Source organism: Paroedura picta, chromosome 9 (assembly GCF_049243985.1).
Source record: "Paroedura picta isolate Pp20150507F chromosome 9, Ppicta_v3.0, whole genome shotgun sequence".
Classification (NCBI taxonomy): Eukaryota; Metazoa; Chordata; class Lepidosauria; order Squamata; family Gekkonidae; genus Paroedura; species Paroedura picta.
The window spans coordinates 63,597,426-63,612,336 of NC_135377.1; the positions used below are offsets into that span (position 1 = coordinate 63,597,426).

Sequence of the window (14,911 nt, forward strand, 5' to 3'; positions counted from 1 at the left end):
AGGAGCCCCTGAAATAATTCTTCCAGGCTGCGAGGAGCCCTGCAAGTGATGCCAGCTGGCCATGCCTCCCTGCCACACCCCCAGAAGTGGCATAATCAGCCACACCCTTCATCCTTCTTTCACTCCCTTCCCCCACCATTACTACCACTACGGTGGCTTTGCCAGAAAGGGCAGGGCTGAGAGGACAGGCTGGACGCACCATGCCATGCCACAACCAAATCCCACTCTTTGATTTTTACCCCTATGGCCTACCTGCCCAGCCCTCCAGCTGGAAGCAGCCAGTGCCCTACCTTGTGATCAAGTCCAGGAAGAGAAAGGCTGCGGGCCCCCTCTGGAACTCCTGCGGACCCCCAGAGCACCTGGTTGGAGACCCCTGTTCTAATATCTAGACTACACCGGCTAACACTTGGATGAACATACATCAAAGCATTCACCTTTCCTGAACCATTATTAACATTTACTCAATTTGATTAAGATGCACTTGATGGGCATACTGGTCCTTCCATCCAAAACACGTTTCTTCTCTCTTAACAGTGAAAATCTCTCCGTCAGTATCACCTCCCCCCCCCCCCCCATACACATATGCACACCTGGGAGTCCTCTATTTTGGCAGAATTTAAATTTGCAGAGACTGGACAGCACCAGGCTGCTTAAAGGAACAAAATAATTTTATTGTGAAGAGAAACAACTATATATTGTTGTCTGCAGTCATTCTGACTGTTCGGAATGTTGTGGAGGCAAGCAGAGAGGAAGTGTGCTCAAAGGAGCAGGAAGTCTCCAATTGAGCCAAACAGGACGCTATATTATATTAGAAAAATGCCAGGAAGTTCTTATTTTCACTAAGCTTGTTCAACATCCTCTGCAGGACAGTCTTTATATTTGGATCAGTCATGCACAATGCAGATTTTACATATTCCAACATGTATGAGCCTGGGAAACTGTTTACACTAGGCAGATGTTTTGGGACATAGTTTCGCACATTCTTGGGAAACAGAGACTTCCCACCAGAAATCTTTGTTCTGGAAAAACCTGTTGAGGCTTTCAGTCAGGATTGTGTAAAGTTCTTGCTTGAATTGCTTTAAAGGCACAGCCATATTGACCACTAGGGTTGCCAGCTCAGGGTTGGGAAATACCAGTAGCTTTTGGGGTTGGAGCCAGAGAAGGGGAAGGATTCACGGGATCCATTGCTGTACTACAGACCATCTTTCAGTGTGGCCATTTTCTCCAAGCGATTTGATCTTCCACCCCTTGATAGGGATACCAGCCTCCAGGTGGGACCTGGAGATCTCCCAGAATTGCAGCTCCTCTGCAGACTAGATCAGTTACCCGGGAGAAAATGGGTGCTTTGCAGAGTGGACTCTGTGGCTTTCTACCCCACTGAAATCCTTCCTCACCCGGCGCTCCATCCCCAAACGGAAGAAAGCAGCACAACCCCCGAGGAACTCGCCATCTTTGCGCGCTCCCGCCGCTCCCCAAACTGAAAGTGAAAAGCAGGCGCGCGGGCGCGCGGGCGCGCGCTCGAGGTTGTCGGGCCTCGCTTGCTTTTCCCTGGCCGCGGCTCTCGAGGGCAATGGAGGGCGAGACGGCAGCGCCGCAGCCGGGCTCGGGCTGCGGGGAGGCGGACGGCGGGATCTCGCTGCACCCTTTCTGCGGGCGGCTGGCCGAGCAGCTGGTGCACTTCCACGCCATGCGCCTGCAGGGCTCGCTCTTCCTGTGGGTCGGGGAGGCCCCCCAGCTCCGCAACTTGGCCGTGGCCATGTGCACCCCCCGCGTAAGTCCCCCCGCCGGCCGGGGACAGGGAGAGGAAAGCGAGCCAGTCGGAGGAACGGCAGCCCGCGCAGGGAATGAAATGGCTCGCAGGAAAGCCAGGCGCGGCCGGATCGGGCCAGGTTCACTGAGAAGCCGGCTGGAGTGGGCTCACGGGTTGCGGGCGCCAGCGCTGGGCTGGGAGATGTCTGGGGACTTTGGGGGTGGCGCCGGGAGGGGATTTGGGGCGGAGTGGAGATTAATGCCAGGAAGTCCACCCTTCAAAGCAGCCCTTTCCTCCAGGGGAGCTGGTCTCTGTCGCCTGGAGATGAGCTAGAGCTCCCGGGGATCCCCAGGGCCCACCTGGAGGCTGGCATCCCTAGCAAGGACCTCAGTGTGGTATTGTGCCATGGACTCCGCCCTCCAAAGCAGCCCTTTTCTCCAGGGGATGAAGATGAGCGCCTGAAGATGAGCTGTAATTCCGAGGGATCTGCAAGGTCTCACCTGGGGATTGGCATCCCTCTAGTGTTTGCTTTCTAGTAAAGATAAACAGGGCGATTGGTTAGTGGTTAGGAGTGGGGATTTCTAATCAGGCGAGCCAGGTTTGATTCCCCACTCCCCCACATGCAGCCAGCTGGGTGACCTTGGGCTAGTCACAGCACTGATTAGTGTTGTTCTGACCAAGCAGTAATATTAGGGCTCTATCCGGCTCACAGGATGTCTGTTTTGGAGAGAGGAAAGGGAAGGCGATTGTAAGCCACTTTGAGGCTCTTTCTGGCAGAGAAAAGCAGCATGTAAGAACCAAGTCTCCTTCTCCTTCAAATGAAAGACCAGTGGGGTATTATTTCTACATAAGCATCCCTGTACCCAAGCCCATTTCTGACGTGGGTAGGGTTTCCAGCTCTGAGTTCCAGGTGCCACAAGACTCCTGTTTGTGTTTTTTTCTTCTTCCCTGCAACAGACTACCATGGCTACTTCTCTGGAATTATTACTTCTAAGCTCACAGCTTTCCCCAACATTTCTCTTAAACAGAGACTTTAGACAGGTGGACTCAGTGTTTCCAGGGCTCTTGCTTTCTGTAGGACTGTGGCCAGGCTCCTTCATGGATCTGAAAGGTTGATTTCCTGAATCACTGAGATGTAAGCAGAACTGGCTGGATTATGAAGGGTATTGCTTGCATAGTTCTGGAAGAGGCCTCTCATTTTAGATTCAGCTGTCAGCATGCATTTGCCTCTCCTTTTCCTTCAGCTCTCTGTAGTGAATCTTCCTTCTGGCCTCCGCATGCCGCTATGCTTTCTGAACAGCAAGGATGAAACAAATATTCCTGCATTTCCTAGCCATGTGCCGTACAAAGCATAGAAGGGAGTGGATCCCTGTTGAGAACCAACGTGGTGTAGTGTTTAAGAGTGGCAGCCTCTAATCTGGAGAACTGGGTTTGATTCCCCATTCCTCCTCCACATGCAGGTGTCCTTGACCAAGTTACAGTTCTCTCAGAGCTCTCTCAGCCTCACCTACCTCATGCGGTGTCTGTTTTGGGCAGAGAAAGGGCAGGTGATTGTAAGCTACTTTGAGACTCCTTCATGTAGTGAAAAGCATGGTACACCCATCCAGTTCTTATCTTCTGTTCAAAATGTGTCAGATCAGGACTAAGAGTAGTCTCCTCCTGTCTGCTCTCCATCAAAACGGTTCCACAGTTCTTCAGCATTGGTTTCTCTCACTCCTTTTCTGAAGTAGCAACACAAGGAATCATTGTCCTCTTGGGTTGCTGTTGAAAAGCAGGCAAATAATTGCTTTTCAAAGCCAGATGCTTTTGTCTGTGGCCTGATTCACGCATTTACTAGCCCGGCAAAGCCTTTGTATGGTGGTAGAATGGAGGAAACTTTCCCTTCTGTGCCAGAAAAGCATCCCTCCCAAGGGGATGGGGAAGACCTATGCTCTTGAACATTTGCATCAGGAGAGAATATTATTGCACTTGCTGCGTCACTGTGCAAAATCTTCCCAAGCACTAAATGTCTGAACTGGCCTGCACCACTGTTGTCTTAAAGTATGTATGTTTCCATGATTTGCATCCATATTTCCCTGGTCGTGCCAGTGGGTTTCCATCCATGGCACTGAGCAGGCTGACGTCCACATGGTTGAGCAATAATACTGTGTTGGGCTCTCCCAGCCTAATGACTGGGTTCTTGCTGTAAGCATTGTTGGGAGCAGTGCCTTAAGTTTCCAGAAAAAAAATAAAACAGGATTTTAGCAGCCCTGTAAAGTCTAACCAGGTCGATCTCCACCTAAACTTTTGGCAATTGGGCTTCACTTCATCAGATGCTGGAATAAATCTTGGTCATTCTTAAGGTATGCCTGGAATCTTGTTTTGATTCTTTGTGCAACAATCACCTAAACAAACACTGAACAGACTTATCAATAATTTGAGGAAGTTATTCATTTGGGTGTTAGAAAGTGCCATCAAATTGTAGCCAATGTATGAATACTCTGTGGGTTTTCAAAAAGATAGATTCAAGTGGGTAGCCGTGTTGGTCTGAAGCAGCACAACAAAACAAAATCAGAGTCCAGTGGCACCTTTAAGACCAACAAAGATTTAGTCAAGGTGTGAGCTTTCAAGTGCATGAGACAAACAGAGGGAGTTTGCCATTGCTGACCTCAGAGTAGCAATTCTAGACTTCTTAGCGGTCTCCCATCTATCTGCTTACCAGGATTGACCCTGCTTAGCTTCCACAATCTAATAAAGGTGGGCTAGTCTGGCCCTTCTAGGTCTGGATAACAAGTGAGATTTCAGGAACCCTTCTCTGGTGAGTGATAGGACCAACAGAAGACATCTTTGCTCGGGAAATTTCAACATTCATAAGATTGCATAAGATTGGAAACTGTGGCTATAAAAGGCCAGAGCCATTAAAAAATTATTTTGCTGCTAACGCTGCCTGAATAATCTGGAATCATCATCTGGAATCATCAGTGTGGGAGTGAAGGCTGCCCTCAGCATCCCAGGAAGGAATGTCATGCATTCATTGTGTAGTAGCTCAGGAAGCAATCCCACCTTGGGTAGCCCAGGGAAGCTGGATCCCATCAGATCTCGGAAGCTAAGCAGGGTTGGCCTTGCTGGCACTTGGAAGGGCGAACTCCAAGGAATACCAGGACCATGATGCAAGGGCAGGCAATGGCAAACCGTCTCGTTTGGCTGCCAGACAATGCTGTCTACATAACACACGTGCCACATGATAAATAAATAACCAGAGGTAATGGCAGATAGATAGTTGTGAAGTCTGCTTTCAGGGTCTTGGAATATTCCCCCCTTTTTGATAGCGTCATGGAATGTGGGATAGATTCAGGTGGGGTAGCTGATTTGGTCTGAAGCAGCCGAACAAAGTTTGAGTCCAGTGGCACCTTTAAGACTAATAAAGTTTCATTGGGGGTCTAGTTCATGCACACAAAAGCTCATACTTTGGATAAAGCTTTGTTCGTTTTAAAGGTGCCACTGGACTCAAACTTGAGAGTAACTTGAAAGTTTACTTTTAGCAGAATACAAGGGAAGGAAAATTCACCAGACTTTTCTTTGTTCCCAGGACTCCATTCCGGCATCTGCATTGCTCCTTGGTGATCCCTCTGACAGCACCTCAAACTCTTTAGCCCAAAGATTAGGTATGTAGGCAGGTTTGCTTTTATTGTTTTTAATAACGCCTCTTTTTAGAAATCCGTTTCTGTTCGTTTTTGTAGACCAGGAATGTATTTGAAATTCCTGCTGTGAGTTGAATATTTACTTTTGGTCACATTTCTCCTAGTGATGGACATATTTTCTTTTTTCTATTTTCTAGCCAGCAAGACTAAAAAACAGATTTTTGTCAGCTATAATATTAAAAACACTGACAGCAGCTTCATACTGCTTGTAGAAAACCGAATCAAGGAGGAAATGACAGCTTTTCCAGAGAAGTTTTAGCGTGGAACCACTGTAGGCATGGCTGTGTTGTATTTTTAGAAAATAAAAAATTGATGTTTTTCTGTCATGAGTGACTTTTCTTTTCTGAAAAATATATCTTACTCTCCGACACCCCCTCCCCAATGACTAAGGTTCCAAAAGGAAGCAAAAGTTGCCTGAGATTGCCACCCAGAGGAAGTAAGGTGTATCACACACAATTAGAAAACTCGTATTGCAGACTTGATGAGAGCCAGCTTGGTGTAGTGGTTGAGTGTGGCAGCCTCTATCTAATCTGGAGAACTGGGTTTGATTTGCCACTCCTCCATATGAAGCCTGCTGGGTGACCTTGGACCAGTCACCAAGGTCACCATTCCAGTTTTAACCACATCAAAATGTTAACAAAACTGTTCACAATTTCATTTAAGCTGTTCTAATATCAGTAAACCAACACAAACATATTTGGATGGGACAATATGATACATGTAGCATTGCTTGAAAAGCCCATGTGGTGCAGTGGTTAACAGCTGAGGACTCTAATCTGGAGAACTGGGTTTGATTCACGCTTTTCCACATGGAGCCAGCTCTTAGAACTCTCTCAGCCCTACCTACCTCACAGGGTTGTTGTGAGAAGAGGAAGGGAAGGCAATTGCAAGCTGTTTTGAGACTCCTTTGGGTAGTGAAAAGCGGAGTATAAAAACCAACTCTTCTTAATCTGTTTCACAACTAGACATTCAGTGGAACAATTTTTGCTCTCTTGTCCTCTCTTGTCAAACAACAACTGGGTAGTAGAATTTGGTGCCTCCTAGTAAGCATGAGGTTTCCATTATGTAATTTATTTATTTGATTTTTATACCACCCTCCCAGCAAGCTCAGGGCCCTGCACAGCATCCCATTGATACATCAGATGATAGAGTGAAAACAATGAATTTAAACTAGATTTAAAATTAATCAACTGTTTAAAATAACATCCCCATCAACAGTACTGGTTTTTGAATGCCTGCAGTTCACCCGGAACCAGACTATAGTCTAGGGGTCTTTAATAGGATGACCCAATAGATGTAAGGTGAGACAGACCTCTTATGAAGCAAGTGGTAGGTGTTATACCACCAAGTAAGACTGGCTAAACAAGGGCTGACATAGCCTTGTGTTTTTTGTGTGCTTGGACACATCAGTGTGAATTATTTCTTCAACCAAGGATTAAATGATTCCCCCCTGCTCTAAGCTCCTAGTCTTTTTTTCTTTACAGTACAACAGTGTGTTTTCAATATATAAAGCAAGAGTGCAAACCTAGGATCCCAGGCAGGGTAGAACAGCAAAGACCTTTCTTTGCTTGAGACCCCAGAGAGCTGCTTGTGGTCGAAGTAACAATACTTAGCTAGTGAGTCCCCATGATTCGAAACAGCCTGCCTAGCAGAGGCAAGAGAGAAACACACAAGGCTGGTACACTAATGGGGCAATGCCTTTTTTATTCCTGTACATTTACATACAAAGTTGTTCAGTAGGTACAACAGATGTAACATCATGCAAGACATTTAGCTTTTTAAAGACTGTTCTTCAGTAGTTGATTTTATTTTTTTTTAAGCTTGTGCTATGGAGAAGCACCAAACTACTCATGATCAAAAACCATACAGTAACAACGATTAGTCAATAAAACTTCATCAGAAACCGGGGGTGGGGGGGTGGGTGTCTCACCCGCTACAGACAAAGCACACTACTCCGTTCCCAAAAATGTTTTTCACACAATACATTTAAAAATGAGGTTTTATTTTTTTCTTCAATTATGAAAAAGCTGGACACGCTTTAGTGGTTGTCTTTCTGTGCCAGCGACAGATAAAACTTGACAGGACCTTCAGAATTCGTTTAATGGCACTTCTGATTCTGAGTTTAGTGATTTTTGTTGTTGTTGTTTGGCTTTAGAAAGTGGCAATATAAACCGTACCATTCTTTTCAAAGTACCCAGCAGTAACCCAATGAAAATACTTCTCCCAAGCTTCAATCAAATGGTGTTTCTTCTTAATTGTATTTTAGTAGCAGAAATTATAGGCAGAAAACATCTTTGAAAACTGAACTTTGTTCAGCTTCCATGCTGCTTAAGAACAGGAAAATCAAAACACAAATGAAAAAAAGAAGCCAGCAACACAAATTCATGGCCCTTGGCTTACAGAAAAAGAAACATAAATGAATGGTGCATCGGCTGTTAGAATGGACTTGACTGTTAATTATATTTAATGGCGTTAATATCTCCTAATTTGTTCAGCCCTAGGGCTGATTTAACATTCCCTGGCCAGAATTATTGGCTGTCTTAGAGCCAGTCTGCATGTTACGATTGATGGTCATGGTCGATTCAATTTTACATAAGACTATTGGTGAGGGGAAGCCATGTGACCTTGCCCTCCCCCCCCTGTCTTTTCAAGCACAGAAATAGGTTGTTATGGCAACTGAAAAAGTGCAGGGCGGGGGGAGAACGACAAAATTGCCTCCCCCACCACTAACAAGATCCCTCATGGCATTTTTTCACAGGGGTGACCAGACTATGGCATTCCAGATGTCCATGGACTACAATCCCCATGAGCCCCTGCCAGCACTGTAGTCCATGGACATCTGGATTGTAATCCATGGATAACTGGAGAGCCACCATTTGGCCAGTTTCATGCATTCAGTGTTTTAAACAGTCGAATTTTGCTGTCAAGTGGTGTGGGCTGAACCTGTGGGTACTCCGCTGTGTCGTTTGCCCCTCAGCTCTTGGCATAGATTGACAGGAAGTCAGCCAAGTGTTATAGGCCACCCGCCTTGAGAGTTCACCTGGCAGCAACCCTGGGAGACTTCCAGGGGTTTGGGAGTTGGTTCCTCCAAGGAACACTAGGAGTCATGACACGGAGGCAGGCAATGGCAATCCACCTCTAAATGTCCCTTGCCTGGCTGCCTGACAATCCTTGGATCTCTTGGCTACACGACAGGCTGGCAATGAGCAAGTGCCCAAGGCAATTCCCCATTTCCTCAGCCTGTAATTTTCATGGTCCTGAGTCAGTCTATGTCAAGCCAGCCTAGTTACGATGTTCTCACAAATGGCTGGCTTTGGACATTCTGTCACATGCATGCCCATTTAGGATGGCATGGGATTGGCTGGGGATGGCATGGGATTGCATGGGAGCCAGTTTGGTGTAGTGGTTAGGAGTGTGGACTTCTAATCTGGCGAGCCAGGTTTGATTCTGTGCTCCCCCACATGCAGCCAGCTGGGTGACCTTGGGCTGATAAAGCTGTTCTGACCGAGCAGTGATATCAGGGCTCTCTCAGCCTCACCCCCCTCACAGAGTGTCTGTTGTGGGGAGAGGAAAGGGAAGGCAACTGTAAGCCGCTTTGAGACTGCTTTGGCTAGGGAAAAGCAGCATATTAGAACCAACTCTTCTTCTTCATGTAAGAAACCAATCTGGCAAAACTGAGCACATGACTTGTGGCATACCCACAGTTTCCTCCTCCCCAGTCTTTTCACTCCTGGAAGTCAGCTGGAAACCATGGCTGTGATGTATGCACTCATTTTTTTGGTCCCACTGTTGTTTCTGGACAACGAAAAGGGTTTTTGCAGGGGGTTTTTTAGGCACAACAAAAATCTCCATATCAGAAACCAAAGCAGGATGGATGTGTACATCACAGAAAAAGTCAAAGTAAAAAAAAAAGAAAGAAAGGAAAAGGAAGAAGATGAAAATGAAGAAAGGTGTGATTCTCTTTTTTGGGCAACAGTATGCTGCAAAAATCCCAACAAGTTTTAAGGGGCTTGAACTTCTTCAGGGGAATGTTTCCAAAATGGACACATGCAACTTCTCCTTCCAGAAACAGAGCAGCTGAGTCTGTCTTCTTGCACTGTAGTAGAAAATTTACTTGTGACGGTAAATAGGGAATTTTGCGTTCCATTTTAAACTTTTTGTAGGGGCATTTAGTTTGTTTTCTTCAGTTTCCATTCTTCCATTCAGTGGCTCTGCACAACGTGGCCAATCATGTCCCTTCAACGTTCTGACAAATATTGCTTCTCTTTACTACCTGCTTGTTTCATTTGCTCCTTTCTGCAGGTACATTTAGACCAGAAACCCAGGACAGAGTAATGCACCCAGGTCTTGAGCATTTCTTGGACACCCAGCATCCATCCAGGCCACAGCCCATGGGCCTATTAGGAGTTAGCAATACTTGCAGATTGCCCAGAGATACAAAAACCAAAGATACAATCCAACTGTTGATAATTTGCTATATGAAGGTGACATGCTGCAAAGGAAATAGAAGGCTATCAGTCTGCCAGAGCTATCTTAATATGAGATTTGCATGATTGAAGAGCTCTGAACTCGACAAATTGGCTGAGAAACCTTATTCATAGTGAAATGGACAATATTGTCAGGATGCTGTATGAGCATACATGGATCCTGGTACTTACCATGCCAAATGCAGCTCAACAGCTATGTATGATGACCCGCTAGGAACAGAACCCCCCCAACAGGGATTGTACAAGCAGGAAGGCTGATAAGCAACTGGCAGGCTGCACTCTAGGATTGGTGAATGCAAGCTGCCCAGGTCTGCAGTACAGTACATCTGTCTGTGTTTGCTTGCTGGGGTGGATCTGCTTTTCTAAAATACCTAAACCAGTTATACAACAAGAAGTACTAGACAACTATTGAAATAGTGGATAGGGTCATGGCTCAGTGGTAGAGCCTCTGCTTGGCATGCAGAAGGCCCCAAGTTCAATCCCTGGTGGATGCATTTAAAAGGAGCAGGTAACAGGCGATGTGAAAGCCCTCAATCTGAGAGGCTGGAGAGCCGCTGCCAGTCAAAAATACTGACACTCATCAACAAGTAGTCTGACTCGGTATAAGGCAGCATCATGCATTCAGTGTTTCACTCTCATCAGCAAACACAATACTGGGAAGGGAAACAACATTATGCTTTTGAATCCTGCAGAATACAAGGGATGTTGGGGGCAACTCACATTTCTGATTAAAAAAAAAAACAATACAGAGGAGGATGTGCTCCCATGAACTTGCAGCTGCTGAGATTCTCTCGCTCTTTCTCTTCCGTGCCTGTTTGTAAAGTTTAGGAGCATTGTACCAGAATAGGGAACACGAAAGCACAGCAGGTGTCAGATACAAAAACAATGGGGACTTAACTGAGTTAAAACGCAATCAATTCCATAGGCTGGTGAGTGTTCAGCGTGACTTGAACGCTATCTTATGAATATCTGAACAGAGATGAGGGAATTAAAAGCTCATCTATATAACATGGATTGCAAAAAGTGCGGTGTGTTAGCTTGGAGCCAGTGCATGACCATAAAGAAGTCTCTTCTTGCTCTCTGATTCCCCCCCCACCAAAAAAGGCCCTAGTCCATTTAAAATTAAATGAAATGTATACTTCATAGATGTCACTGCTGTTCCTGATACGGAGCTGTAACAAGCATTATATAAAAAGGCAATAGGCATTACACAAATTTGGCACATGAATACTGCACAATTTCAAAAGGCCTTGTTCCCCTCCCCCCAATGCAAATATAAGGTGATCACCCGGATGTGAAGAGCCAGATGGTCAATTGGAGAGCGTCAAGATGGACTGGGCTCACACTGATTCAGCGAGTCCCACTGAGGGGAATAACAAATCCATTGACCAAAGGCCAATCCAGGGTTTTTGTTTTTCTTAGTAAGATTTAAGAAACATTCCCCCAAACGTCTCACTCTTGGTATGAAAATTAGCAGCTTTACAACATTATTATTCTGCTCAAGTACATAAATGCTCTTCTGCTTATGCGGGCCCAGTTTTGCCCAGTCAGCCAGTGTCAAAGGCTGCTCTGTTTGCTAGATGCCAAGCGACACTGTCGACTCTGTGCCGGTCATCGGGATGCAAAAAGGCAGCCTGACAGAAGAAGCAAGTAGGAATACAGGTACGTCAGTCGACAGACAACATAGAGAGAGCAAAGAAGGGATGCAGCCGGGAGGAAAGTGCAAAAAAAAGCCCTTTCCTTTGCCCATGATGTACACCAAACAACGTGATGGCTAAATGGATGGCCATACACATCACCACACATCTGACTGTTGTGTTCCACTTAAATGGCTGTACCACTGGGCAATCATGAACGCATGATCTTGAGTGCAGGGGATGGGAAGTGGGACAGTTAACTAGATGCAAATCTGCAACCAGGTTAGAAGGTCCTCGTGTTAAGTTAGTTCTGGCATTACGAACTGAACGTGGAAGATAGCCAGTGCTTGTTTTGGAACAAGAGTTGAAATGGCTGGCATGGATTTGTTGCTGACCTTTTAGGGAAGGGAGGAGTAAATGGTTTTTACTCACTGATATGCCAGTCTTAAGGACAGGATTTCAGTGAAACTTACTTCCAAGCATCTTTAAGGGTCAAGGTTGTTGGCCTCCACTGACAGCCAACTGAAACAATGGGACTGATTTATATATCGAGGGAACAGAGGAAATCTTACAAGAGCACTTGGGATTTTGTTTGGTGCACTTATGGTGGCTATTTCTTATGGGTTTTCAAACTGGAGGTGGCAGCTCCAATTACCCGTGAACAACGGTCCGATAATTGCATGCCAATGTCATGGGGAGGCCACTGTCCTCTTACAAAAACATAACAAGACCTCTTTTTCGTACTCTGTGTCTCCTCCTCTCTTCCCCTAATCTTAGGCATTCCATTGTTGTGGGGTTAATTCATGTCAATATTCTACCCATTAGAACTGACCAGTCTTCGGGACGGTGAGCTACGACAATGAAAAAGTAATCAGAATTCCAGAATAGCTGCTTTTAGGAACAAATCTTTTTCTATCCCAAATCCCTTGAGCCTTCATGTCCCCCTCTCAATTTGGAAACATTCTCCTACAAAGATGTTACCATTATCAGTTCCTAGGCCTCTGGTTAGATTAAAACTGCTCTTGGTAAAGCCTTGACTTTCCTACCGAGCAATGCTTTTGAAATTGCTTATATTTAAAATTGTCACTCAGTGCTTGTGAGAACTCTCAATACAGAAACACATTCCTCATTTAAATCCACATGTCTAATCCAAGTTGGAAAAAACCTAGCTCGCTTGTGTAGTGGCTTGTTTTTGACTTTGAATTGCAATGCCAGGACATCTCTAGCTTTAATTTTGAAAAGATTGTTAAAAAAATACACTGGGGCTCACTGGCCGAACTCTTTAACTTTTGCTGCCTATCGTGCCGTTAGAGCTTTGTATGCACACATTCTGTAGGTTTACCTGGGGAGAGGTGGAGGTGGGATTTCCGATTATCTGGAGAGACAAAGAAAATGCATCAAACCTAAAATATCAGTCAGTGAGTTCATTGTCACACCATCAGAGGTCTGATTCCTCTAACAAAACACAGAGAATAATAATTAAAAAAAAATAACCCAACAACCCATGATTTCTTTCTTGGAATGGCTGCGCTTCTTAAGAACAACATGGCTTTATGTTTGTGGTCAACTGGCGGAAAAGGGTATAAAGTGCTTCTTGAGGGGGAAAAATTCATCAAAATAAATAGAAACAATTCATGGTAGGAAAAAAAAGTTCCAATGGGCGGTTCTCTCCAGCCAGTTTGCTCCGAGGATCTGTTTGCCCCCCCATAACTGTTTCCAAAGCCATTTGCCCCCAAATCAACCCTTCCTACAATAAGTGGTGTTAGCAGCAGTGTCCGTTTCCCCTGTGTATCCATCCCTTCTTTCACTGGTCTGTAAACCTTGTGTGGAAAAGCCCTTCCCAGGCCACAAAGATGCTCCTCCTCCAGCCGGCTACATCGCCTTCATCCCATTGGCGGTGACATTCTCGGTCAGCCCGTCGCTCACGGCTGCCGAATCGTGGAGGCCGGAGTAGTGCTTAAGCTCAGAGTTCGTCAGCAGCAACGGCTGCTCCCCCTTCTTGTGTGGCAGGAGGGGCTGCCGGGTGTAATGTTCGCCGTCTGGAATGTTCTCTGGCAGGTTCTGGTTTTTGCTCTCGGGCAAAAGGAGGATGCAGATGATGCAAATGAGCGTACAGCAGGCAAAGATCACGTGGTGGAGGAAGTAGCCTTTCTGGTTATGGAGCTCCATGATGGGGGCGGTCAGCATACCGAAGCCTGCGCTAGCTTGGACCAGACCAAGCCCGCCCCCCCTGCGGGAAAGAAGGGTTCTTGACAATGACTGGTAATCACTTGATCAGCATGCATTAATAATTATACGTAACATATGCAGAGATCCCCCCCTGCCCCCCAGATTTATTTGTAATACAGTTTCAATACACTGAGGCTCCCTAGCCAAACTCTTTAACTTTTGCTGCAGATAGTACAGTTGGAACTTCAAGGGAGAGCTTTGGATGCACACTTATGCTGTAGGTTCAGAAATCAGAATTGGAAATTAAAGCCCCAGGAATCAGAACTGCTTTTGCTATCTTCAATAGGCATGTGGAAAGCTCTTGAATAAATACACAGACTTCTCCTTGAACTGGTCTCCCGCACCACCTAGCAGGATTATTTATTGATTTATTAATCATACTAGGCTTCAAAGCCCGCATGTAAGGACAGGCTTTGAAGGGCCGGGGCACTCTCCGGCCGCACCCCTCCCTGCCAATTCCCATGCTTCCCTGCGGGCCTCGGAGCAAGCCCCCCCCCCAGCTGGCTGACTACCTGCAGAGTCCCCGGTCCACGGCAAATTCCAGGCAGTCAGGTAATGGGCGAAGCGCCTTCCGATTAGCGCCTCACCTGACTGGCCAGAATTCTTGTCAGTCCGGGTGAGGGGCCAATGGGCCAATTGGAAGGCACTGTGCACCTTCTGAGTGGCCCCTTGGCTGTATCCTGGACTTGGCCCGCCCACTTAACCAATTATGTATCCTGCTCCCCGAGTGGTTTACAGATGGTGTATTCAGTGTGGCCAGGAGATCCGGGTTTTGCTTGACATAAGGGACATTTGGGTGTGGCTTGCAATTTCCTGCCTCCGTGTCATGACCCCTGGCGTTCCTTGGAGGCACTATCACCCAAATCCTTGGGGGTCTCCCATCTAAATCCCAGCCAGGGTAGGCCCTGCTTAGCTTTTGAGATCTGATGGGATCAGGCTTGCCCAGTTATCCAGGCTAGCAGGATGATAAATGGTGCTCACTCTTAGAGACAGAAGGGCCTATACCACAAGAACACCTCTTGTGGGCAGCTGGCAACTCATACCTCTGCGTGAACGTGGCAGGGTGGGGAGAGGAGGAAGGGATCCGCCACCACTAGAGGGACTTGTGAAGAAAACTGAGGCTGTTTT

At 46.3% G+C, this 14,911-nt stretch overlaps 2 protein-coding genes across 3 annotated transcripts in view; one reads left to right on the plus strand and one right to left on the minus strand.

Annotated features, from left to right (window-relative positions):
* The first annotated feature begins 1,512 nt into the window (after positions 1 to 1,512).
* Positions 1,513 to 5,756, plus strand: PSMG4 (proteasome assembly chaperone 4). The gene is made up of 3 exons (XM_077353072.1): positions 1,513 to 1,771; positions 5,319 to 5,394; positions 5,568 to 5,756. The coding sequence occupies exons 1-3, from the start codon at positions 1,571 to 1,573 to the stop codon at positions 5,687 to 5,689; spliced, it is 399 nt and encodes a 132-aa protein (XP_077209187.1). The 5' UTR covers positions 1,513 to 1,570; the 3' UTR covers positions 5,690 to 5,756.
* A 1,353-nt stretch (positions 5,757 to 7,109) lies between these two features.
* SLC22A23 (solute carrier family 22 member 23) overlaps positions 7,110 to 14,911 on the minus strand; it is a 109,783-nt gene continuing 101,981 nt past the window's right edge. For both annotated transcript variants that reach the window (XM_077353074.1, XM_077353075.1), the window contains one exon: positions 7,110 to 13,784. In XM_077353074.1, the coding sequence (XP_077209189.1) occupies positions 13,427 to 13,784 (358 nt within the window). In that variant the 3' untranslated portion in view covers positions 7,110 to 13,426. The remainder of the gene's footprint in view (positions 13,785 to 14,911) is intronic.